This window comes from Bombina bombina, chromosome 1 (genome assembly GCF_027579735.1).
Source record: "Bombina bombina isolate aBomBom1 chromosome 1, aBomBom1.pri, whole genome shotgun sequence".
Classification (NCBI taxonomy): Eukaryota; Metazoa; Chordata; class Amphibia; order Anura; family Bombinatoridae; genus Bombina; species Bombina bombina.
Genome location: NC_069499.1, coordinates 1,009,479,070 through 1,009,500,358, shown reverse-complemented (window position 1 = coordinate 1,009,500,358; position 21,289 = coordinate 1,009,479,070). Strand labels below are relative to the sequence as shown.

The 21,289-nt window shown below is 41.2% G+C and overlaps 1 protein-coding gene across 1 annotated transcript in view; it reads left to right on the top strand.

Annotated features, from left to right (window-relative positions):
- Positions 1-21,289, top strand: part of GGT7 (gamma-glutamyltransferase 7) — a 203,036-nt gene that overhangs the window by 157,048 nt on the left and 24,699 nt on the right. The window contains exon 13 of the mRNA XM_053714073.1: positions 17,097-17,234. Coding sequence (XP_053570048.1) covers positions 17,097-17,234 — 138 coding nt within the window. The remainder of the gene's footprint in view (positions 1-17,096; positions 17,235-21,289) is intronic.

Sequence of the window (21,289 nt, the reverse complement as noted above, 5' to 3'; positions counted from 1 at the left end):
AACGGGAGGCAAGGGTCATCTCCTCCCTCAGGATAAAAAGTCTAAACAGAGAGGGCGACAGAGTAATTTTCGTTCCTTTCGAAATTTCAAGGGATTTGCCTCTTCCGCTAAACAGGAAGGGAATTATTCACAAACCAAGTCCACTTGGAGACCCAACCAGTCTTGGAACAAGGGTAAACAATCCAAGAAGCCTGCTGCTGCTACCAAGTCAGCATGAAGGGTCGGCCCCCGATCCGGGACCGGATCTTGTGGGGGACAGACTCTCTCTCTTCATCCAGGCCTGGATAAGAGATGTTCAGGATCCCTGGACACTAGAAATTGTGTCTCAGGGATATCAGTTGGAGTTCAAAAACTCTCTTCCCAGAGGAAGGTTTCTTCTTTCTCGATTATCTGCAGACCAGATAAAGAGAGAGGCGTTCTTACGTTGTGTAGGAGACCTCTCTTCCATGGGAGTAATATGTCCTGTTCCGATACGGACAGGGATTTTATTCAAATCTCTTTGTAGTTCCCAAAAAAGAGGGAACGTTCCGACCTATTCTAGACCTCAAAAGTCTAAACAAGTGTCTGAGTTCCAACCTTCAAGATGGAAACTATTTGTACCATTCTTCCATTGATCCAGGAGGGTCAATTTATGACTACTGTGGATCTAAAGGATGCATATCTACATGTTCCTATCCACAAAGATCATCACAAGTTCCTCCATTTTGCCTTTCTGGACAAACATTATCAGTTTGTGGCTCTTACTTTCGGTCTGGCCACGGAGCCCAGAATTTTCACAAAGGTTCTGGGGTCTCTGCTGGCAGTTCTCAGGCCGCGGGGCATTGCAGTGGCGCCTTATCTGGACGATATTCTGATCCAGGTGTCGTCTTATCAGCTAACAAAGTCTCATACCGACATTGTTCTGTCCTTTCTAAGGACTCACGGGTGGAAAGTGAATCTAGAAAAGAGTTTGTTAGTTCCATAGACAAGGGTTCCTTTCTTGGGAACTCTAATAGACTCTCTCTCCATGAAGATCTTTTTGACGGAAGTCAGAAAGTTAAAGATTCCGAATACATGCCGATCCCTTCAGTCCAATCCTCGGCCGTCAGTGGCTCAGTGCATGGAGGCAATTGGATTGATGGTAGCGGCAATGGACATCATTCCGTTTGAGCAGTTTCAGAGGTCTGAGATGAGAACGAGCAGACAGTGGAATGGAGATTATGCAAATTTGTCTCCTCAAATAGATCTAGGTCAGGAGACAAGGGACTCTCTTCTATGGTGGTTGTCGCTGGATCATCTGTCCCAGGGGACATGCTTTCGCAGACCCTCATGAGTGATAGTGACAACAGACGCCAGTCTGATAGGATGGGGAGCAGTCTGGAACTCCCTGAGGGCTCAGGGTGTATGGAATCGATCGGAGTCTCTACTTCCCATCAATATCTTAGATTTGAGAGCAATATTCAAAGCGCTTCAGACTTGACCTCAGTTGACTTCGGCCAAATTCATCAGATTCCAGTCGGACAACATTACGACTGTAGATTACATCAATCATCAGGGAGGAACAAGGAGTTCCTTAGCGATGACAGAAGTAGCCAAGATCATTCAGTGGACGGAGGCTCACTCTTGTTATCTGTCGGCAATCCACATCCCAGGTGTGGAAAACTGGGAAGCGGATTTTCTGAGCAGACAGACTTTTCATCCGGGGGAATGGGAACTCCATCCAGAGGTATTTGCCAACCTGATTCTCAGATGAGGCAGGCCGGAGTTGAATCTTATGGCGTCTCGTCAGAATGCCAAACTTCAGAGATACGGGTCCAGGTCCAGGGTTCCCCAGCCCGAGCTGATAGATGCCTTGGAAGTGCCTTGATCATTCAGCCTAGCTTATGTGTTCCCTCCATTTCCTCTCCTTCCCCGGGTGATTGCTTGAGTCAAACAGGAGAGGGCTTCAGTGATCCTCATTGCTCCTGCGTGGTTTCGCAGGACTTGGTATGCCGATCTGGTGGACATGTCATCTCAGCCACCCTGGAAGCTTCCATTGAGGAAAGACCTTTTCATTCAGGGACCCTTCCATCATCCGAATCTAGTTTCTCTGCAGCTAACTGCTTGGAGATTGAACGCTTGATTTTATCTAAGCGAGGGTTCTCTGATTCGGTCATTGATACCTTGATTCAGGCACGTAAGCCTATTACTAGAAAGATTTACCATAAGATATGGCTTAATATCTTTATTGGTGCGAATCCAAGGGCTACTCATGGAGTAGGGTTAGGATTCCCAGGATTTTGTCTTTTCTCCAAGAAGGATTGGAGAAAGGGTTGTCAGCAAGTTCCTTAAAGGGACAGATTTCTGCTTTGTCTATTTTGCTACACAAACGTCTGGCAGATGTTCCAGATGTTCAATCTTTTTGTCAGGCTCTGACTAGAATCAGGCCTGTGTTTAGACCAATTGCTCCTCCTTGGAGTTTGAATTTAGTTCTTAATGATCTTCAAGGGGTTCAGTTTGAACCTATGCATTCCATAGATATTAAGTTATTATCTTGGAAAGTTTTATTTTTGGTTGCTATTTCTTCTGCTCGCAGAGTTTCTGAGCTTTCGGCATTACATTGTGATTCTCCTTATCTTATTTTTCATTCCGATAAGGTGGTGTTACGTACCAAACCTGTCTGTTACATAATTTGTACGTGGTCAGTGCCTTGAAGTTCTACTTTTTTCAGGGAAACGTAGGGGTCAGAAAGCTACTGCTTCCTCTCTTTCTTTTTGGTTGAAGAGTATCATCCGCTTTGCATATGAGACTGCTGGACAGCAGCCTCCTGAACGAATTACGGCTCATTCCACTAGGGCTGTGGCTTCCTCATGGGCATTCAAAAATGATGCTTCCGTTGAACAGATTTGCAAGGCTGCAACTTGGTCGTCTCTTCACACTTTTTCCAAATTTACAAATTCAATACTTTTGCCTCATCTGAGGCTGTTTTTGGGAGAAAAGTTCTTCAAGCAGTTCTGCCTTCCGTTTAGGTGCCCTGTCTTGTCCCTCCCTTTTCATCCGTGTACTATAGCTTTGGTATTGTATCCCACAAGTAAGGATGAAATCCTTGGACTCATCGTATCTTGTAAAAGAAAAGGAAATGTATTCTTACCTGATAAATTAGTTTCTTTTACGATACGATGAGTCCATGGCCCACCCTGTTTTTTATGGGACAGGTCTTTAATTTTATTAAACTACAGTCACCTCTGCACCTTGGCTTTTACTTTCTCTTCCTAACTTCAGTCGAATGACTGGAGTGGGAGGGAAGGGAGGAGCTATATATACAGCTCTGCTGTGGTGCTCTTTGCCTCCTCCTGCTGACCAGGAGGCAATATCCCACAAGGAAGGATGAAATCCGTGGACTCATCGTATCGTAAAAGAAACAAATTTATCAGGTAAGAATAAATTTCCTTTTTATAATGCTGCTATCGTGAATCAACCACTAACAAAGACTTGCAGTTTAAAGGAAGATAAAAAAGGGCCAGATCGGGTTTTTGCAATCGTTTGTGCGCAGGTTAAATTGCGCTGGTATTACAAGTTGAAAGTATGGAAGTAGCGTAGATTTGCTTTAGAAGGATTAACGCGTCGTCAGAGCTCTAGTTGACTTTGGCAAAACAAAAAATTGTTACAAAACACATCAAAAATACATTACAAAGTACACTTATACTCATAATAACACAATCTAATTAAAAACAATATTGCACAAAAACGTTTTAAGAGCTCAAAGATATGAGATCTCAGGTGATCTAAAGATGTATATGTTTGTGTGTGTGTGTGTGTATATATGTATGTATATATATATATATATATATATATATATATATATATATATATATATGTATATATATATATGTATATATATATATATATATGTATATATATATATATATATATATATATGTATATATATATGTATATATATATGTATATATATATATATATATGTATATATATATATATATATATGTATATATATATATAATCAAGAAATAGATACAGGAGAGAAGAATTCGCTATAGGCTAGTATTTGAAAGGTTGCCAAAGTCGGCTCTACCTTTCCTTATAAATAATAGTGGTGCAGACCCTTATAGAAAAATGTAATGTTAAACACAACAGGAGAACTCATCCGGGAAAAGTAGCCAGGATGAAAAAAGACGGGGATTACAGCACTCTTTTGAAAATAGTCAATTTTTTACTAGCACAATATTTGACATAAATTACAAAGGAGATGGCACATAGGGCCCTCCCCTTACCCACGCAATGCAAAGAAAGGTAATATTTACAATGTGAGAATTCAAAGTCAGTTTGCAACAAAAATATATTACAAAAAATATTGGATATATCAAATCCAATACACTAAACCTGACCGGTCAGGGGATGTGCGGTACAATTTGCCCAGAAACATAAATACAGCAAAAATGCGGAATTGGCCATAGAAAGACCAGTCAAACTTTCTACACCCTGCTGCACACAGCACCCCTGTAGAGAGGTTCCAGCTGGGCAGGTTAAACGGCAAATGGGATCTAAGAAAGTGGTGACAGTCTTAAAATAGACGGTATAAAAGTATCAGGCATACCTTAAGATAATGTACAATATAGAAAGTATATTCAGAGGGAAAGTGTACATCAAAGATCGACTACACCCTGCTGCGACCGACACCTCACCTTGGAGGTATATGCTGTCGGGCAGGTAATAGAAATGGGATCTAATTGATCAATGGCGACACACCCTCCGGATATGTACATAAGTTTGTAAACATAACATTTGGATCTGCATATGAAATGGCATATATAGACTTGATATCAAGGTATAGATGGTCAAGGGTTAAATTCAGAACAGAAACCTTAAAGCAATAACGTAAGCACATGCAATTAAGGCAAGCAAACAAACATGTTAGTGCTAAGCATGAATCCATCCATTATTAGGTAAGCTGTGATCCTTGAAAGTTCCTGAGGAAAGCCGGACGCCCTCTCGACAGAGCAGCGTTTGCCAAGGTGCAAAGTTAGTGCACAGTATTCAGAACTGATTAGTGCAGTTAGTGGCAAGAAAAATAATAACAATGTGGAACCATACGACCTGAGTGATTCAGTCAATGTAAGCCGTGCCAAGTAGCTGTAAATCCATGGCAGGTATTGCCAAATGCTGATCCGAAGTTTGCTTCGGGATGCCTGTAAGGTGGCCGTGAAGACGTGCTGAAAGTTACTTTCTCCAAGATTCACACACGCACATCACGTGATCCGGTCGGCTGGACCTATGCCGACGCGCGTTTCACCCGTACGTCCAAGATGCTTAACGGGCTTCGTCAGGGCGTGATATCCAAGGTGTCATTACCTCCATATTTATATAGAATGTAGTTAGTGCCTCTACTGACGGGTGAAAATATTGCAAGTTGATCTAAAATGTCAAACCTAAAAACCTAATATCCATACTTATATTAAAGTGACGTAATAAAAATCCCTGTCTTTTTTCATCCTGGCTACTTTTCCCGGATGAGTTCTCCTGTTGTGTTTAACATTATATATATATATATATATATATATATATATATATATATATATATATATATATATATATATATATATATACATACTGTGTGTATGTGTGCGTGTGATATATGTATATATATATAGTCCTCTTAACAAATGCACTCTCAGGTCTTTCTCTGTGAACAAAATCTGTTTTTTATTGGAACGTTTTCGGGAAGAAGTTCCCCTTCATCAGCATACTTCTCCCCGAAAACGTTCCAATAAAAAACAGATTTTGTTCACAGAGAAAGACCTGAGAGTGCATTTGTTAAGAGGACTATTTCCTACATTTATGCACCCAGGCGGATGACGTTGGGAGGGTAACACTGTGGATTGGAACTGCCCTCCTAGACCAGACCGGGTACACATCCCATGACCTTGCAACATGCTCAGCCCTGGGTGCTCACTGGCACGCAAAAGAAGCTGTGCTGTCCCCAGAGGCACAGGCAGTTAACCCCAGACAGGTCTGGGTGCAAGAACCATAGGGGAAATTACAAAACAAATTAATACAACAAACAGAAAAAGCCTTGCACTCACTAGCAAGCTCTGAGCTAAGATTAAAAGCAAAAATGGAAAGGTTAGTTACCGCATCTGGCCAAATGGGACAAGCCCAGGTACCAAGTCAAGGTCCTTTCCAAAAACCTGGGACCCTAAAACAGCCACACAATGCAAGTTTTCAATCCTAACAAACTGTGAACAAGTGAAGGGTGCACAGGCTTAACTGCCTGTGACTCTGGGGACAGCACAGCTTCTTGTGAGTGCCAGTGAGCACCCAGGGCTGAGCATGTTGCAGGGTCATGGGATGTGTACCCGGTCCGGTCTAGGAGTGCAGTCCACTTCCGTGTTTTGTATATGACTAGGGTGATTACGTAAGCCTGTGCACCCTTCAGTTGTTCCCAGTTTGTTTGGATTGAGAGCTTGCATTGTGTGGCTGTTTTAGGGTCTCAGGTTTTTGGAAAGGACCTTGACGTGGTACCTGGGCTTGTCGCATTTGGCCAGATGCAGTAACTAACCTTTCCATTTTTGCTTTTAATCTTAGCTGAGAGCTTGCTAGTGAGTGCAGGGCTTTCTCTGTGTTTATATATATATATATATATATATATATATATATGTATATGTATGTATGTATACAGGGAGTGCAGAATTATTAGGCAAATTAGTATTTCTTCTGTTATGTGTGATCAGTCCACGGGTCATCATTACTTCTGGGATATAACTCCTCCCCAACAGGAAATGCAAGAGGATTCACCCAGCAGAGCTGCATATAGCTCCTCCCCTCTACGTCAGTCCCAGTCATTCTCTTGCACCCAACGACTAGATAGGATGTGTGAGAGGACTATGGTGATTATACTTAGTTTTTATGACTTCAATCAAAAGTTTGTTATTTTAAAATAGCACCGGAGCGTGTTATTACTTCTCTGGCAGAGTTTGAGGAAGAATCTGACAGAGATTTTTACTATGATTTTAACCGGAGTCGTTAAGATCATATTGCTGTTCTCGACCATCTGAGGGAGGTAAAGGCTTCAGATCAGGGGACAGCGGGCAGATGAATCTGCATTGAGGTATGTGGCAGTTTTTATTTTCTGAATGGAATTGATGAGAAAAGCCTGCCATACCGTTAAAATGACATGTATGTATACACTTCAGTATTCTGGGGATGGTATTTCACCGGAACTACTCTGTTAAAGGTCATTAATACTTTTAATAACTATTCTCATATTAAACGTTTTTGCTGGAATGTAGAATCGTTTAACTTTGCTGAGGTACTGTGTGAATAAATATTTGGGCATTATTTTCCACTTGGCAGTTTTTTTGCTTTAATTGTGACAGTTTCGTTTCTCTTCACTGCTGTGTGGGAGAGGGAGGGGCCGTTTTTGGCGCTCTTTGCTACGCATCAAAAAAATTCCAGTCAGTTACTTTTATATTTCCTGCATGATCCGGTTCATCTCTGACAGATCTCAGGGGTCTTCAAACTTCTTTGAAGGGAGGTAAATTCTCTCAGCAGAGCTGTGAGAATCCTTATAGTGACTGTGAATAAAAACGTTGTTTTATTTTCTTATGTACAAATTTAATTAGTGTTGTTTTTACTAATGGGAACAAACCTTTGCTAAAAGATTGTGTTGTTTTAAAGTTTGATGCTATAACAGTTTTTCAGTTCATTATTTCAACTGTCATTTAATCGTTAGTACCTCTTTGAGGCACAGTGCGTTTTTTTGCTAAAAAAGATTATAACCAAGTTGTAAGTTTTGTTGCTAGTGTGTTAAACATGTCTGACTCAGAGGAAGATATCTGTGTCATTTGTTCCAATGCCAAGGTGGAGCCCAATAGAAATTTATGTACTAACTGTATTGATGCTACTTTAAATAAAAGTCAATCTGTACAATGTGAACAAATTTCACCAAACTGCGAGGGGAGAGTTATGCCGACTAACTCGCCTCACGCGGCAGTACCTGCATCTCCCGCCCGGGAGGTGCGTGATATTTTGGCGCCTAGTACATCTGGGCGGCCATTACAGATAACATTACAAGATATGGCTACTGTTATGACTGAAGTTTTGTCTAAATTACCAGAACTAAGAGGCAAGCGTGATCACTCTGGGGTGAGAACAGAGTGCGCTGATAATGCTAGGGCCATGTCTGATACTGCGTCACAGCTCGCAGAGCATGAGGACGGAGAGCTTCATTCTGTGGGTGACGGTTCTGATCCAAACAGATTGGACTCAGATATTTCAAATTTTAAATTTAAATTGGAGAACCTCCGTGTACTACTAGGGGAGGTCTTAGCAGCTCTCAACGATTGTAACACCGTTGCAATACCAGAGAAACTGTGTAGGTTGGATAAATACTTTGCGGTACCGGCGAGTACTGACGTTTTTCCTATACCTAAGAGACTAACTGAAATTGTTACTAAGGAGTGGGATAGACCCGGTGTGCCGTTCTCACCCCCTCCAATATTTAGAAAGATGTTTCCAATAGACGCCACCACTAGGGACTTATGGCAAACGGTCCCCAAGGTGGAGGGAGCTGTTTCTACTTTAGCTAAGCGTACCACTATCCCGGTGGAGGATAGCTGTGCTTTCTCAGATCCAATGGATAAAAAATTAGAGGGTTACCTTAAGAAAATGTTTGTTCAACAAGGTTTTATATTACAACCCCTTGCATGTATCGCGCCGATTACGGCTGCGGCAGCATTTTGGATTGAGTCGCTTGAAGAGAACCTTAGTTCCTCTACGCTAGACGACATTACGGACAGGCTTAGAGTCCTTAAACTAGCTAATTCTTTCATTTCAGAGGCCGTAGTACATTTAACCAAACTTACGGCTAAGAACTCAGGATTCGCCATACAGGCACGCAGGGCGCTGTGGCTAAAATCCTGGTCAGCTGATGTTACTTCTAAGTCCAAATTACTTAATATACCTTTCAAGGGGCAGTCCTTATTCGGGCCCGGTTTGAAAGAAATTATCGCTGACATTACGGGAGGTAAGGGCCACGCCCTACCTCAGGACAAGGCCAAAGTTAAGGCTAGACAGTCTAATTTTCGTCCCTTTCGGAATTTCAAAACAGGAGCAGCATCAACCTCCACTGCACCAAAACAGGAAGGAGCTGTTGCTCGTTACAGGCAAGGCTGGAAGCCTAACCAGTCCTGGAACAAGAGCAAGCAGGCCAGGAAACCTGCTGCTGCCCCAAAGACAGCATGAACCGAGAGCCCCCGATCCGGGACCGGATCTAGTGGGGGGCAGACTCTCTCTCTTCGCCCAGGCCTGGGCAAGAGATGTTCAGGATCCCTGGGCACTAGAGATCATATCTCAGGGATACCTTCTAGACTTCAAATTATCTCCCCCAAGAGGGAGATTTCATCTGTCAAGGTTGTCAACAAACCAGATAAAGAAAGAAGCGTTTCTACGCTGCGTACAAGATCTGCTAACAATGGGAGTGATCCATCCGGTTCCGCGGTCGGAACTAGGACAAGGGTTCTACTCAAACCTGTTCGTGGTTCCCAAAAAAGAGGGAACTTTCAGACCAATCTTAGATTTAAAGATTCTAAACAAATTCCTAAGAGTTCCATCGTTCAAAATGGAAACTATTCGGACAATCCTACCCATGATCCAAGAGGGTCAGTACATGACCACAGTGGATTTAAAGGATGCTTACCTTCACATACCGATCCACAAGGATCATCACCGGTATCTAAGGTTTGCCTTCTTAGACAGGCACTACCAGTTTGTAGCTCTCCCATTCGGATTGGCTACGGCTCCAAGAATCTTCACAAAGGTTCTGGGTGCCCTTCTGGCGGTACTAAGGCCGCGAGGGATTTCGGTAGCTCCATACCTAGACGACATTCTAATTCAAGCTTCAAGCTTTCAAACTGCCAAGTCTCATACAGAGTTAGTTCTGGCATTTCTAAGGTCGCATGGATGGAAAGTGAACGAAAAGAAGAGTTCTCTTTTTCCTCTCACAAGAGTTCCATTCTTGGGGACTCTTATAGATTCGGTAGAAATGAAGATTTACCTGACAGAGGACAGGTTAACAAAGCTTCAAGATGCATGCCGTGCCCTTCATTCCATTCAACACCCGTCAGTAGCTCAATGTATGGAGGTGATCGGCTTAATGGTAGCGGCAATGGACATAGTACCTTTTGCACGCCTACACCTCAGACCGCTGCAATTGTGCATGCTAGGTCAGTGGAATGGGGATTACTCAGATTTGTCCCCTACTCTGAATCTGAATCAAGAGACCAGAAATTCTCTTCTATGGTGGCTTCATCGGCCACACCTGTCCAGGGGGATGCCATTCAGCAGGCCAGACTGGACAATTGTAACAACAGACGCCAGCCTACTAGGTTGGGGCGCTGTCTGGAATTCTCTGAAGGCTCAGGGACTATGGAATCAGGAGGAGAGTCTCCTTCCAATAAACATTCTGGAATTGAGAGCAGTTCTCAATGCCCTTCTGGCTTGGCCCCAATTAACAACTCGGGGGTTCATCAGGTTTCAGTCGGACAACATCACGACTGTAGCTTACATCAACCATCAGGGAGGGACAAGAAGCTCCCTAGCAATGATGGAAGTATCAAAGATAATTCGCTGGGCAGAGTCACACTCTTGCCACCTGTCAGCAATCCACATCCCGGGAGTGGAGAACTGGGAGGCGGATTTCTTGAGCCGCCAGACTTTTCATCCGGGGGAGTGGGAACTTCATCCGGAGGTCTTTGCCCAAATACTTCGACGTTGGGGCAAACCAGAGATAGATCTCATGGCGTCTCGCCAGAACGCCAAACTTCCTCGCTACGGGTCCAGATCCAGGGATCCGGGAGCGGTTCTGATAGATGCTTTGACAGCACCTTGGAAATTCGGGATGGCTTATGTGTTTCCACCCTTCCCGCTGCTTCCTCGATTGATTGCCAAAATCAAACAGGAAACAGCATCAGTGATTCTAATAGCGCCTGCATGGCCACGCAGGACTTGGTATGCAGATCTAGTGGACATGTCATCCTGTCCACCTTGGTCTCTACCTCTAAGACAGGACCTTCTGATCCAGGGTCCATTCAAACATCAAAATCTAACTTCTCTGAAGCTGACTGCTTGGAAATTGAACGCTTGATTTTATCAAAACGTGGTTTTTCTGAGTCAGTTATTGATACCCTGATACAGGCTAGGAAGCCTGTTACCAGAAAAATTTACCATAAAATATGGCGTAAATACCTATACTGGTGCGAATCCAAACGTTACTCCTGGAGTAAGGTTAGGATCCCTAGGATATTGTCTTTTCTACAAGAAGGGTTAGAAAAGGGTTTATCAGCTAGTTCATTAAAGGGACAGATTTCAGCTCTGTCCATCTTATTACACAGGCGTCTGTCAGAAAATCCAGATGTCCAGGCTTTTTGTCAGGCTTTAGCTAGGATCAAGCCTGTGTTTAAAGCTGTTGCTCCGCCATGGAGTTTAAACTTAGTTCTTAACGTTTTACAGGGTGTTCCGTTTGAACCCCTTCATTCCATTGATATAAAATTGTTATCTTGGAAAGTTCTGTTTTTAATGGCTATTTCCTCGGCTCGAAGAGTCTCTGAGTTATCAGCCTTACATTGTGATTCTCCTTATCTGATTTTTCACTCAGACAAGGTTGTTCTGCGTACTAAACCTGGGTTCTTACCTAAGGTAGTCACTAACAGGAATATCAATCAAGAGATTGTTGTTCCATCCTTGTGTCCAAATCCTTCTTCAAAGAAGGAACGTCTTCTACACAATCTAGATGTAGTTCGTGCCCTCAAGTTCTACTTGCAGGCAACTAAAGATTTTCGCCAAACTTCTTCCCTGTTTGTCGTTTATTCTGGACAGAGGAGAGGTCAAAAAGCTTCCGCTACCTCTCTCTCTTTTTGGCTTCGTAGCATAATACGCTTAGCCTATGAGACTGCTGGACAGCAGCCTCCTGAAAGAATTACAGCTCACTCCACTAGAGCTGTGGCTTCCACTTGGGCTTTTAAGAATGAGGCCTCTGTTGAACAGATTTGCAAGGCTGCAACTTGGTCTTCGCTTCATACTTTTTCCAAATTTTACAAATTTGATACTTTTGCTTCTTCGGAGGCTATTTTTGGGAGAAAGGTTCTTCAGGCAGTGGTTCCTTCTGTATAATAAGCCTGCCTATCCCTCCCGTCATCCGTGTACTTTTGCTTTGGTATTGGTATCCCAGAAGTAATGATGACCCGTGGACTGATCACACATAACAGAAGAAAACATAATTTATGCTTACCTGATAAATTCCTTTCTTCTGTTGTGTGATCAGTCCACGGCCCGCCCTGTTTTAAGGCAGGTAAATATCTTTTAAATTATACTCCAGTCACCACTTCACCCTTGGTTACTCCTTTCTCGTTGATTCTTGGTCGAATGACTGGGACTGACGTAGAGGGGAGGAGCTATATGCAGCTCTGCTGGGTGAATCCTCTTGCATTTCCTGTTGGGGAGGAGTTATATCCCAGAAGTAATGATGACCCGTGGACTGATCACACAACAGAAGAAAGGAATTTATCAGGTAAGCATAAATTATGTTTTTGACCACATCATCCTCTTTATGCATGTTGTCTTACTCCAAGCTGTATAGGCTCGAAAGCCTACTACCAATTAAGCATATTAGGTGATGTGCATCTCTGTAATGAGAAGGGGTGTGGTCTAATGACATCAACACCCTATATCAGGTGTGCATAATTATTAGGCAACTTCCTTTCCTTTGGCAAAATGGGTCAAAAGAAGGACTTGACAGGCTCAGAAAAGTAAAAAATAGTGAGATATCTTGCAGAGGGATGCATCACTCTTAAAATTGCAAAGCTTCTGAATCGTGATCATCGAACAATCAAGCGTTTCATTCAAAATAGTCAACAGGGTCGCAAGAAGCGTGTGGAAAAACCAAGGCGCAAAATAACTGCCCATGAACTGAGAAAAGTCAAGCGTGCAGCTGCCAAGATGCCACTTGCCACCAGTTTGGCCATATTTCAGAGCTGCAACATCACTGGAGTGCCCAAAAGCACAAGGTGTGCAATACTCAGAGACATGGCCAAGGTAAGAAAGGCTGAAAGACGACCACCACTGAACAAGACACACAAGCTGAAACGTCAAGACTGGGCCAAGAAATATCTCAAGACTGATTTTTCTAAGGTTTTATGGACTGATGAAATGAGAGTGAGTCTTGATGGGCCAGATGGATGGGCCCGTGGCTGGATTGGTAAAGGGCAGAGAGCTCCAGTCCGACTCAGACGCCAGCAAGGTGGAGGTGGAGTACTGGTTTGGGCTGGTATCATCAAAGATGAGCTTGTGGGGCCTTTTCGGGTTGAGGATGGAGTCAAGCTCAACTCCCAGTCCTACTGCCAGTTTCTGGAAGACACCTTCTTCAAGCAGTGGTACAGGAAGAAGTCTGCATCCTTCAAGAAAAACATGATTTTCATGCAGGACAATGCTCCATCACACGCGTCCAAGTACTCCACAGCGTGGCTGGCAAGAAAGGGTATAAAAGAAGAAAATCTAATGACATGGCCTCCTTGTTCACCTGATCTGAACCCCATTGAGAACCTGTGGTCCATCATCAAATGTGAGATTTACAAGGAGGGAAAACAGTACACCTCTCTGAACAGTGTCTGGGAGGCTGTGGTTGCTGCTGCACGCAATGTTGATGGTGAACAGATCAAAACACTGACAGAATCCATGGATGGCAGGCTTTTGAGTGTCCTTGCAAAGAAAAGTGGCTATATTGGTCACTGATTTGTTTTTGTTTTGTTTTTGAATGTCAGAAATGTATATTTGTGAATGTTGAGATGTTATATTGGTTTCACTGGTAAAAATAAATAATTGAAATGGGTATATATTTGTTTTTTGTTAAGTTGCCTAATAATTATGCACAGTAATAGTCACCTGCACACACAGATATCCCCCTAAAATAGCTATAACTAAAAACAAACTAAAAACTACTTCCAAAACTATTCAGCTTTGATATTAATGAGTTTTTTGGGTTCATTGAGAACATGGTTGTTGTTCAATAATAAAATTAATCCTCAAAAATACAACTTGCCTAATAATTCTGCACTGCCTCTATATGTATATATATATGTGTGTGTAAAGAGGACAAAACAAATCAGCGCTAAGTGTGTAACCCCAAGGCTAATGATCTAGATGTTAGATGAACCGGCAACCTAATAACTTGAAAAAAGGACAAAAGTCAGGTCCCCACCTGACAGTGTCCTAATCCAATAAATGAAAGAATGTGAGTGAGAAGAGTGGTATTTGGGCGCACTGTTCACATAAAAGATTCTATATGACAGAAGACAATTTATGAGCCATACAAAAATATATGGGTTAATAACAAAAGTATCAAACCCAAATCCTTAGTCAGTTACAATATTCGTATGCTCTATACAGAGTAGATACAAAAATATGTTCAAGCTTTCTTATTTAACCCGGTCAAGTCTTTTTTAGAATAAGTCCATAAGATAAATGGATTAATTAAAATAAACAGTAATCCAATTTGAAGTTAAATCTGTCAGCAGGTCACCATATGTAAAATGCAGGTTTTGATCATAAAAAATCCATACATTGATTAAAGTGCCCACTTACTAGAAGTTACCTCAATCGAATGAGGAAAGTATTGTGCCCCTTTAAGAGTGCTGGTCTCCTTTAAGACAGCTGGTCTCGATTGTAGCAGTTCAGGTGTTCACTTCAACGTCACCCCTGTATGGTAGAAATTCACTTCCTTCCTCCCTAGTCAGTTCTGTTTACTCCTCAGCCCAGAGACCTTCACAGAATCTGAGCCTTAGTCCTGGCTATCGCTTGAGCTCTAACCTGAAGCCTTAGCACAGAACAAGCTCTCAAATAGATATTAAAACTTTTATATATCCGATTGTTATTGTAGGTGTATATACCGTTACTTCAGAAGTGTTATGTAGTCTAAAAGTACAGCAGATTGCACGGATGTGAGCGGATTGTTTACAGGCCACATGCAAAAGCCAGCCTGTCTGTAAACACTCAATCCGCTCACATCCGTGCAACCAGCACTCTTAAAGGGGCACAATACTTACCTCATTCGATTGAGGTAACTTCTAGTAAGTGGGCACTTTAATCAATGTATGGATTTTTATGATCAAAACCTGCATTTTACATATGGTGACCTGCTTACAGATTTAACTTCAAATTGGATTACTGTTTATTTTAATTAATCCATTTATCTTATGGACTTATTATAAAAAGACTTGACCGGGTTAAATAAGAAAGCTTGTACATATTTTTGTATCTACTCTGTATAGAGCATACGAATATTGTAACTGACTAAGGATTTGGGTTTGATACTTTTGTTATTAACCCATATATTTTCGTTTGGTTCATAAATTGTCTTCTGTCATATAGAATCTTTTATGTGAACAGTGCGCCCAAATACCACTCTTCTCACATATATATATATATATATATATATATATATATATATATATATATATATATATATATATATATATATATATGTATATATATGTATTTACAGACCATATATACACAGATAAATAAATATGTACACATGTAGACATATATAGAAATACATTAGAGCCCTTTGCAGTTAAGTACATGAAAACAAATATTTATGCAATTTTTTAATAAAGGTTTTAACTATGCATTTACTGTAAATACTCCACATTCCAATGTTCTGAACATAGCAGAATATGTTCTATGTATTGATAAATATATATATATATTTAAATTTATATATATATATATATATATATATATACACATAGATACAGTATATATTGTACTAAAATACCATCAGATATATATACTGTAGAATATGTATTTATGAATAAATAGAACATATTCTGCCATATTCATATTTTTATGTCGGGTTAGTGCACATGAGAATATGCGATCGGGTTTTGGGGTGTTAGGTATTCTTTCTCCTTTTTTTTTTCTGCATTGTCTTCTATGGGGTATTAGGTTATCACTCGTGCTATATTTTAAGGTCGCTGTTTTGCGAATGTAGGGTTAGCACAAGCATGATAACTTTTTACTTTCAACTAATAATACTAGCGGAACCCGACGTGCGCAAAAAGTTGACTTCTATTGCAATTAGTGCTATAGCAAAAGGACTAGTGCTCCACTTCTAATCTAGCCAAAAATGTGTTATTTATATTAAGAAAAATGTGCTATTTACTTTCATTATTTTTCTCCATATTCATGTAATTTACCTCTGACAATTGTGTGTTTTTTCCATTGGCCCTAAAGAACCTTGAGTATATCCTGCATAATTAAAAATGTTGCCCCTACAACATCCTATACAGTGACTACTTGATCAGTGCAAGAGCTCATTTATCTGTGCCTAAATGCCTAAAGCAAAGGAAATAAGAAAAACATACACAAGAGTAGAGGCGTAACTACAAACCACAAGGCCTAAGTGGAAGAATCCAAGAAGATCACCCCCACAAACCCAAAAAATGTGAATTTGATACATATCATTTTTTCCCCAATAGATTGATAGTGCAGATACTGTAGGTAAATTTAATTAAACTAACAACGTCCAAACAAGTACGGTTTGTGAATAGACAAGATGTTATGTAATATAAAGTTTAGGAGCTGGCCCTTTTTTGGTTCAGAATTTGGGTAACACTTGCTTATCGGTTGGCTGAATATAGTCACCAATAAGCAAGCTCTATCCGGGGTGCTGAACCTAAAATGGGCTGGCTCATAAGCTTTGCATTCCTGCTTTTTAAATAAAAATAGCAAGAGAATGAAGAAAAATTGATAATAGGAATAAATTAGAAAGTTGCTTAAAATTGCATGCTCTATCTGAATCATCAAAGAAAAAAATGTGGGTTTAGTATCCCTTTAAGCAGTATTTGACTATCTTCAATCCGTTTTCTTACTTATTTTTAAACAAAGATGGTAGGTTGTAAAAACAGGAGTCTTGGAGCCACAAAAGGTTTGGATTTCAGACTTTGTGCTTACTGTTAGAATCTCACTTAAATGGACAGTTTTCATTGGTTGGTGCTACATGGGAGCAAGAGCCATGTTATGGGATTTAGGTAAATTTAAATGTATCCTTTTGCCCAATTCCACAGAGAAACAACATTGAGCCTGGGAAAAGGCCTCTCTCTTTTCTGCTTCCCACGATTGTACGTCCTGCTCAGGGTTTATGTGGAACTTACTTGTCACTGGGAGGTTCCAATGGGGATCGAGCATTGACTGGTATTACTCAGGTAAGCACTTTGTGAAACAATGCATACAGATACACTCACATCTATATATGTGTAGTTTTGGTGTGTGTATGTATATGTGTATTTTATATATATATATATATATATATATATATATATATATATATATATATATATATATATATATACAGCATCTCACAAAACTGAGTACACCCCTCACATTATTTTTGTAAATATTTTATTATATCTTTTCATGTGACAACACTGAAGAAATGACACTTTGCTACAATGTAAAGTAGTGAGTGTACAGCCTGTATAACAGTGTAAATTTGCTGTCCCTTCAATATTACTCAACACACAGCCATTAATGTCTAAACCGTTGGCAACAAAAGTGAGTACACCCCTTAGTGGAAATGTCCAAATTGGGCCCAATTAGCCATTTTCCCTCCCCGGTGTCATGTGACTCGTTATTTTTACAAGGTCTCAGGTGTGACTGGGGAGGAGGTGTGTTAAATTTAGTGTTTTCTCTCTCACACTCTCTCATACTGGTCACTGGAAGTTCAACATGGCAGCTCATGGCAATGAACTCTCTGAGGATCTGAAAAAAAGAATTGTTGCTCTACATAAAGATGACCTAGGCTATAAGAAGATTGCCAAGACCCTGAAACTGAGCTGCAGCATGGTGGGCAAGACCATACAGCGGTTTTACAGGACAGGTTCCACTCAGAACAGGCCTCACCATGGTCGACCAAAGAAGTTGAGTACACGTGCTCAGCGTCATATCCAGAGGTTGTCTTTGGGAAATAAAGGTATGAGTGCTGCCAGCATTGCTGCAGAGGTTGAAGGGGTGGGGGGTCAGCCTCTCAGTCCTCAGACAATACACTGCACACTGCAACAAATTGGTCTGCATGGCTGTCGTCCCAGAAGGAAGCCTCTTCTAAAGGTGATGCACAAGAAAGCCTGTAAACATTTTGCTGAAGACAAGCAGACTAAGGACATGGATTACTGGAACTATGTCCTGTGGTCCGATGAGACCAAGATAAACTTATGTGGTTCAGATGGTGTCAAGCGTGTGTAACGTCAACCAGGTGAGGAGTACAAAGACAAGATTGTCTTGCCTACAGTCCAGCATTGTGGTGGGAGTGTTATGGTCTGGGCCTGCATGAGTGCTGCCAGCACTGGGGATCTACAGTTAATTGAGGAACCCATTAATTCCAATGTGTACTGTGACATACTGAAGCAAAGCATGATCCCCTCCCTTCGGAGACTGGGCCACAAGGCAGTATTCCAACAAGGTCTGTAACATCCACCAGCTTTGTGATGTCGTCATGGAGGACTGGAAGAGGACTCCAGTGACAACCTGTGAAGCTCTGGTGAACTCCATGCCCAAGAGGGTTAAGATAGTGCTGGAAAATAATGGTGGCCACACAAAATATTGACACTTTGGGCCCAATTTGGACATTTCCATTTAGGGGTGTACTCACTTTTGTTGCCAACGGTTTAGACATTAGTTTTGAGTTATTTTGAGGGGACAGCAAATGTACACTGTTATACAGGCTGTACATGCACTAAATTGTAGCAAAGTGTAATTTCTTCAGTGTTGTTACAGGAAAATATATAATAAAATATTTACAAAAACGTTAGGGGTGTACTCACTTTTGTGAGATACTGTATTTATATTAATTTCTCTGAAAAGACAGCACTCTGGTCTTCATATCAAACACAATTTGATATGAAGTGAGATCAGAGAGGGCTGTCTTTTCAGAGAAATGTTTGTTTTGAAGAGTACCCCTGCATAAATATATTGGGCACAGTGAATATTTTATTTTCATGGGGAGGAAGAAGCAGGAAGATGCATTTGGAAACTGCAATATTTAAGCTTTTATTACTACATTTTGAATCTTAGTAAGAGCAGAGTTGTCATCCTTAGTCATCATAGCATATTAGGCCCAATATTTGTAAGGCCCTACTCTTTTTTTGCCTGAACCGATGCAGATTTACGCTTGCACTTCTGCTTCCTTAGATTATTGTTATTGATAATATCATTATTTGTAATGTAACAGATTCCACAGCACTTTACAGGGATTACAGGGCACTGCTCTCTACAAAACTTACATATAAGTGATAGTGGAAAGCAAAACATTGTTTCCCATATAAATACATTTATTCTAAATTCATGCTGCCTACAGATACAGGTAAATCTGAGAGCTCATTTATTCAGTGACACTTATTAGGTAGCCTCCTAAAATGTACAACATTTTCCTTATTTTTTTCCTACCTACTGATCTCTCTGTTTGATTCCTAAAATATTTTTCAATCATCTTCCATCAATCTTTATAACATCAATCACCACTAAAATACTAAGTTCCCACAGGAATAGGACACTCAGGGATTAATAAATGATTGTATGACAGCTTTTTATTGGCCAGTGAAGACAAGCAAATCTTGATAGAACTAGCAATAGCTCAGGAAATGGTAGTGATGGGAGTTGTTTTCAGAATATCTTAATAGTAATTATCTTTTTTTTCCTTCTAATCTGTATTACATATTAAACGTACATCTCTTATTCTCAGATTTACTCAAATATATAATGTGTTAGTATTTCTTATGCTGTCCACTCGTACATCACTTTTGTTTTTTTACAAAAATATTTTTACTTTCTTTGAATACATTGGCTAACATGCGGCTAGATTTAGAGTTTTGTCGGTAAAGACCCGCGTAGCTAACGCAGCTTTTTTTCCTACCGCTGCTTCCAAACAGTGCTGGTATTTAGAGTTGTCTGAAGGGCTGCGTTAGGCTCCAAAAAGGGAGAGTTGAGCCGAATTTACCGCCACTTCAACCCTCAATACCAGCGTTGCTTACGGTAGCGGTAAGCTGGCAAAACGTGCTCGTGCACGAATTCCCCATAGGAAACAATGGGGCAGTTTGGGCTGAAAAAAACCTAACACCTGCAAAAAAGCAGCATTAAGCTCCCAACGCAGCCCCATTGTTTCCTATGGGGACACAATCACACACAGAGGGTTAGAGAGAGAGAAAGATAGACACAATCACACACAGTGGGTTAGAGAGAGAGAGAGAAAGAAAGAGACACAATCACACACAGAGGTTTAGAGAGAGAGACACAATCACACACAGAGGGTTAGATAGAGAGAGAGAGAGAGAGAGACACAATCACACACAGAGGGTTAGAGAGAGAGAAAGAGAGAGAGACACAATCACACACAGAGGGTTAGATAGAGAGAAAAGGAGAGACACAATCACACACAGAGGGTTAGAGAGAAAGAGAGACACAATCACACACAGAGGGTTAGAGAGAGAGAGAAAGACAATCACGCACAGAGGGTTATAGTGAGAGAGACCATCATGCACAGAGGGTTAGAGAGAGAAAGAGAGAGAGACACAATCACACACAGAGGGTTAGAGAGAGAGAAAGAGACACAATCACAAACAGAGGGTTAGATAGAGAGAAAAGGAGAGACACAATCACACACAGAGGGTTAGAGAGAAAGAGAGACACAATCACACACAGAGGGTTAGAGAGAGAGAAAGAGAGAGAGACACAACCACACACAGAGGGTTAGAGAAAGAGACACACAATCACACACAGAGGGTTAGAGAAAGAGAGACACAATCACACACAGAGGGTTAGAGAGAGAGAGACACACACAATCGTACACAGAGGGTTAGAGAGAGAGAGAAAGAGAGACACAATCACACACAGAGGGTTAGAGAGAGAGAAAGAGAGAGAGACACAATCGCACACAGAGGGTTAGAGAGAGAGAAAGAGAGACACAATCACACACAGAGGGTTAGAGAGAGAGAGAAAGACAATCGCGCACAGAGGGTTAGAGAGAGAGAGACCATCATGCACAGAGGGTTAGAGAGAAAGAGAGAGAGAGACACAATCACACACAGAGGGTTAGAGAGAGAGAGAAAGAGAGAGAGACACAATCACACACAGAGGGTTAGAGAGAGAGAAAGAGACACAATCACAAACAGAGGGTTAGATAGAGAGAAAAGGAGAGACACAATCACACACAGAGGGTTAGAGGGAGAGAGAGGCACACAATCACACACAGAGGGTTAGAGAGAGAGAA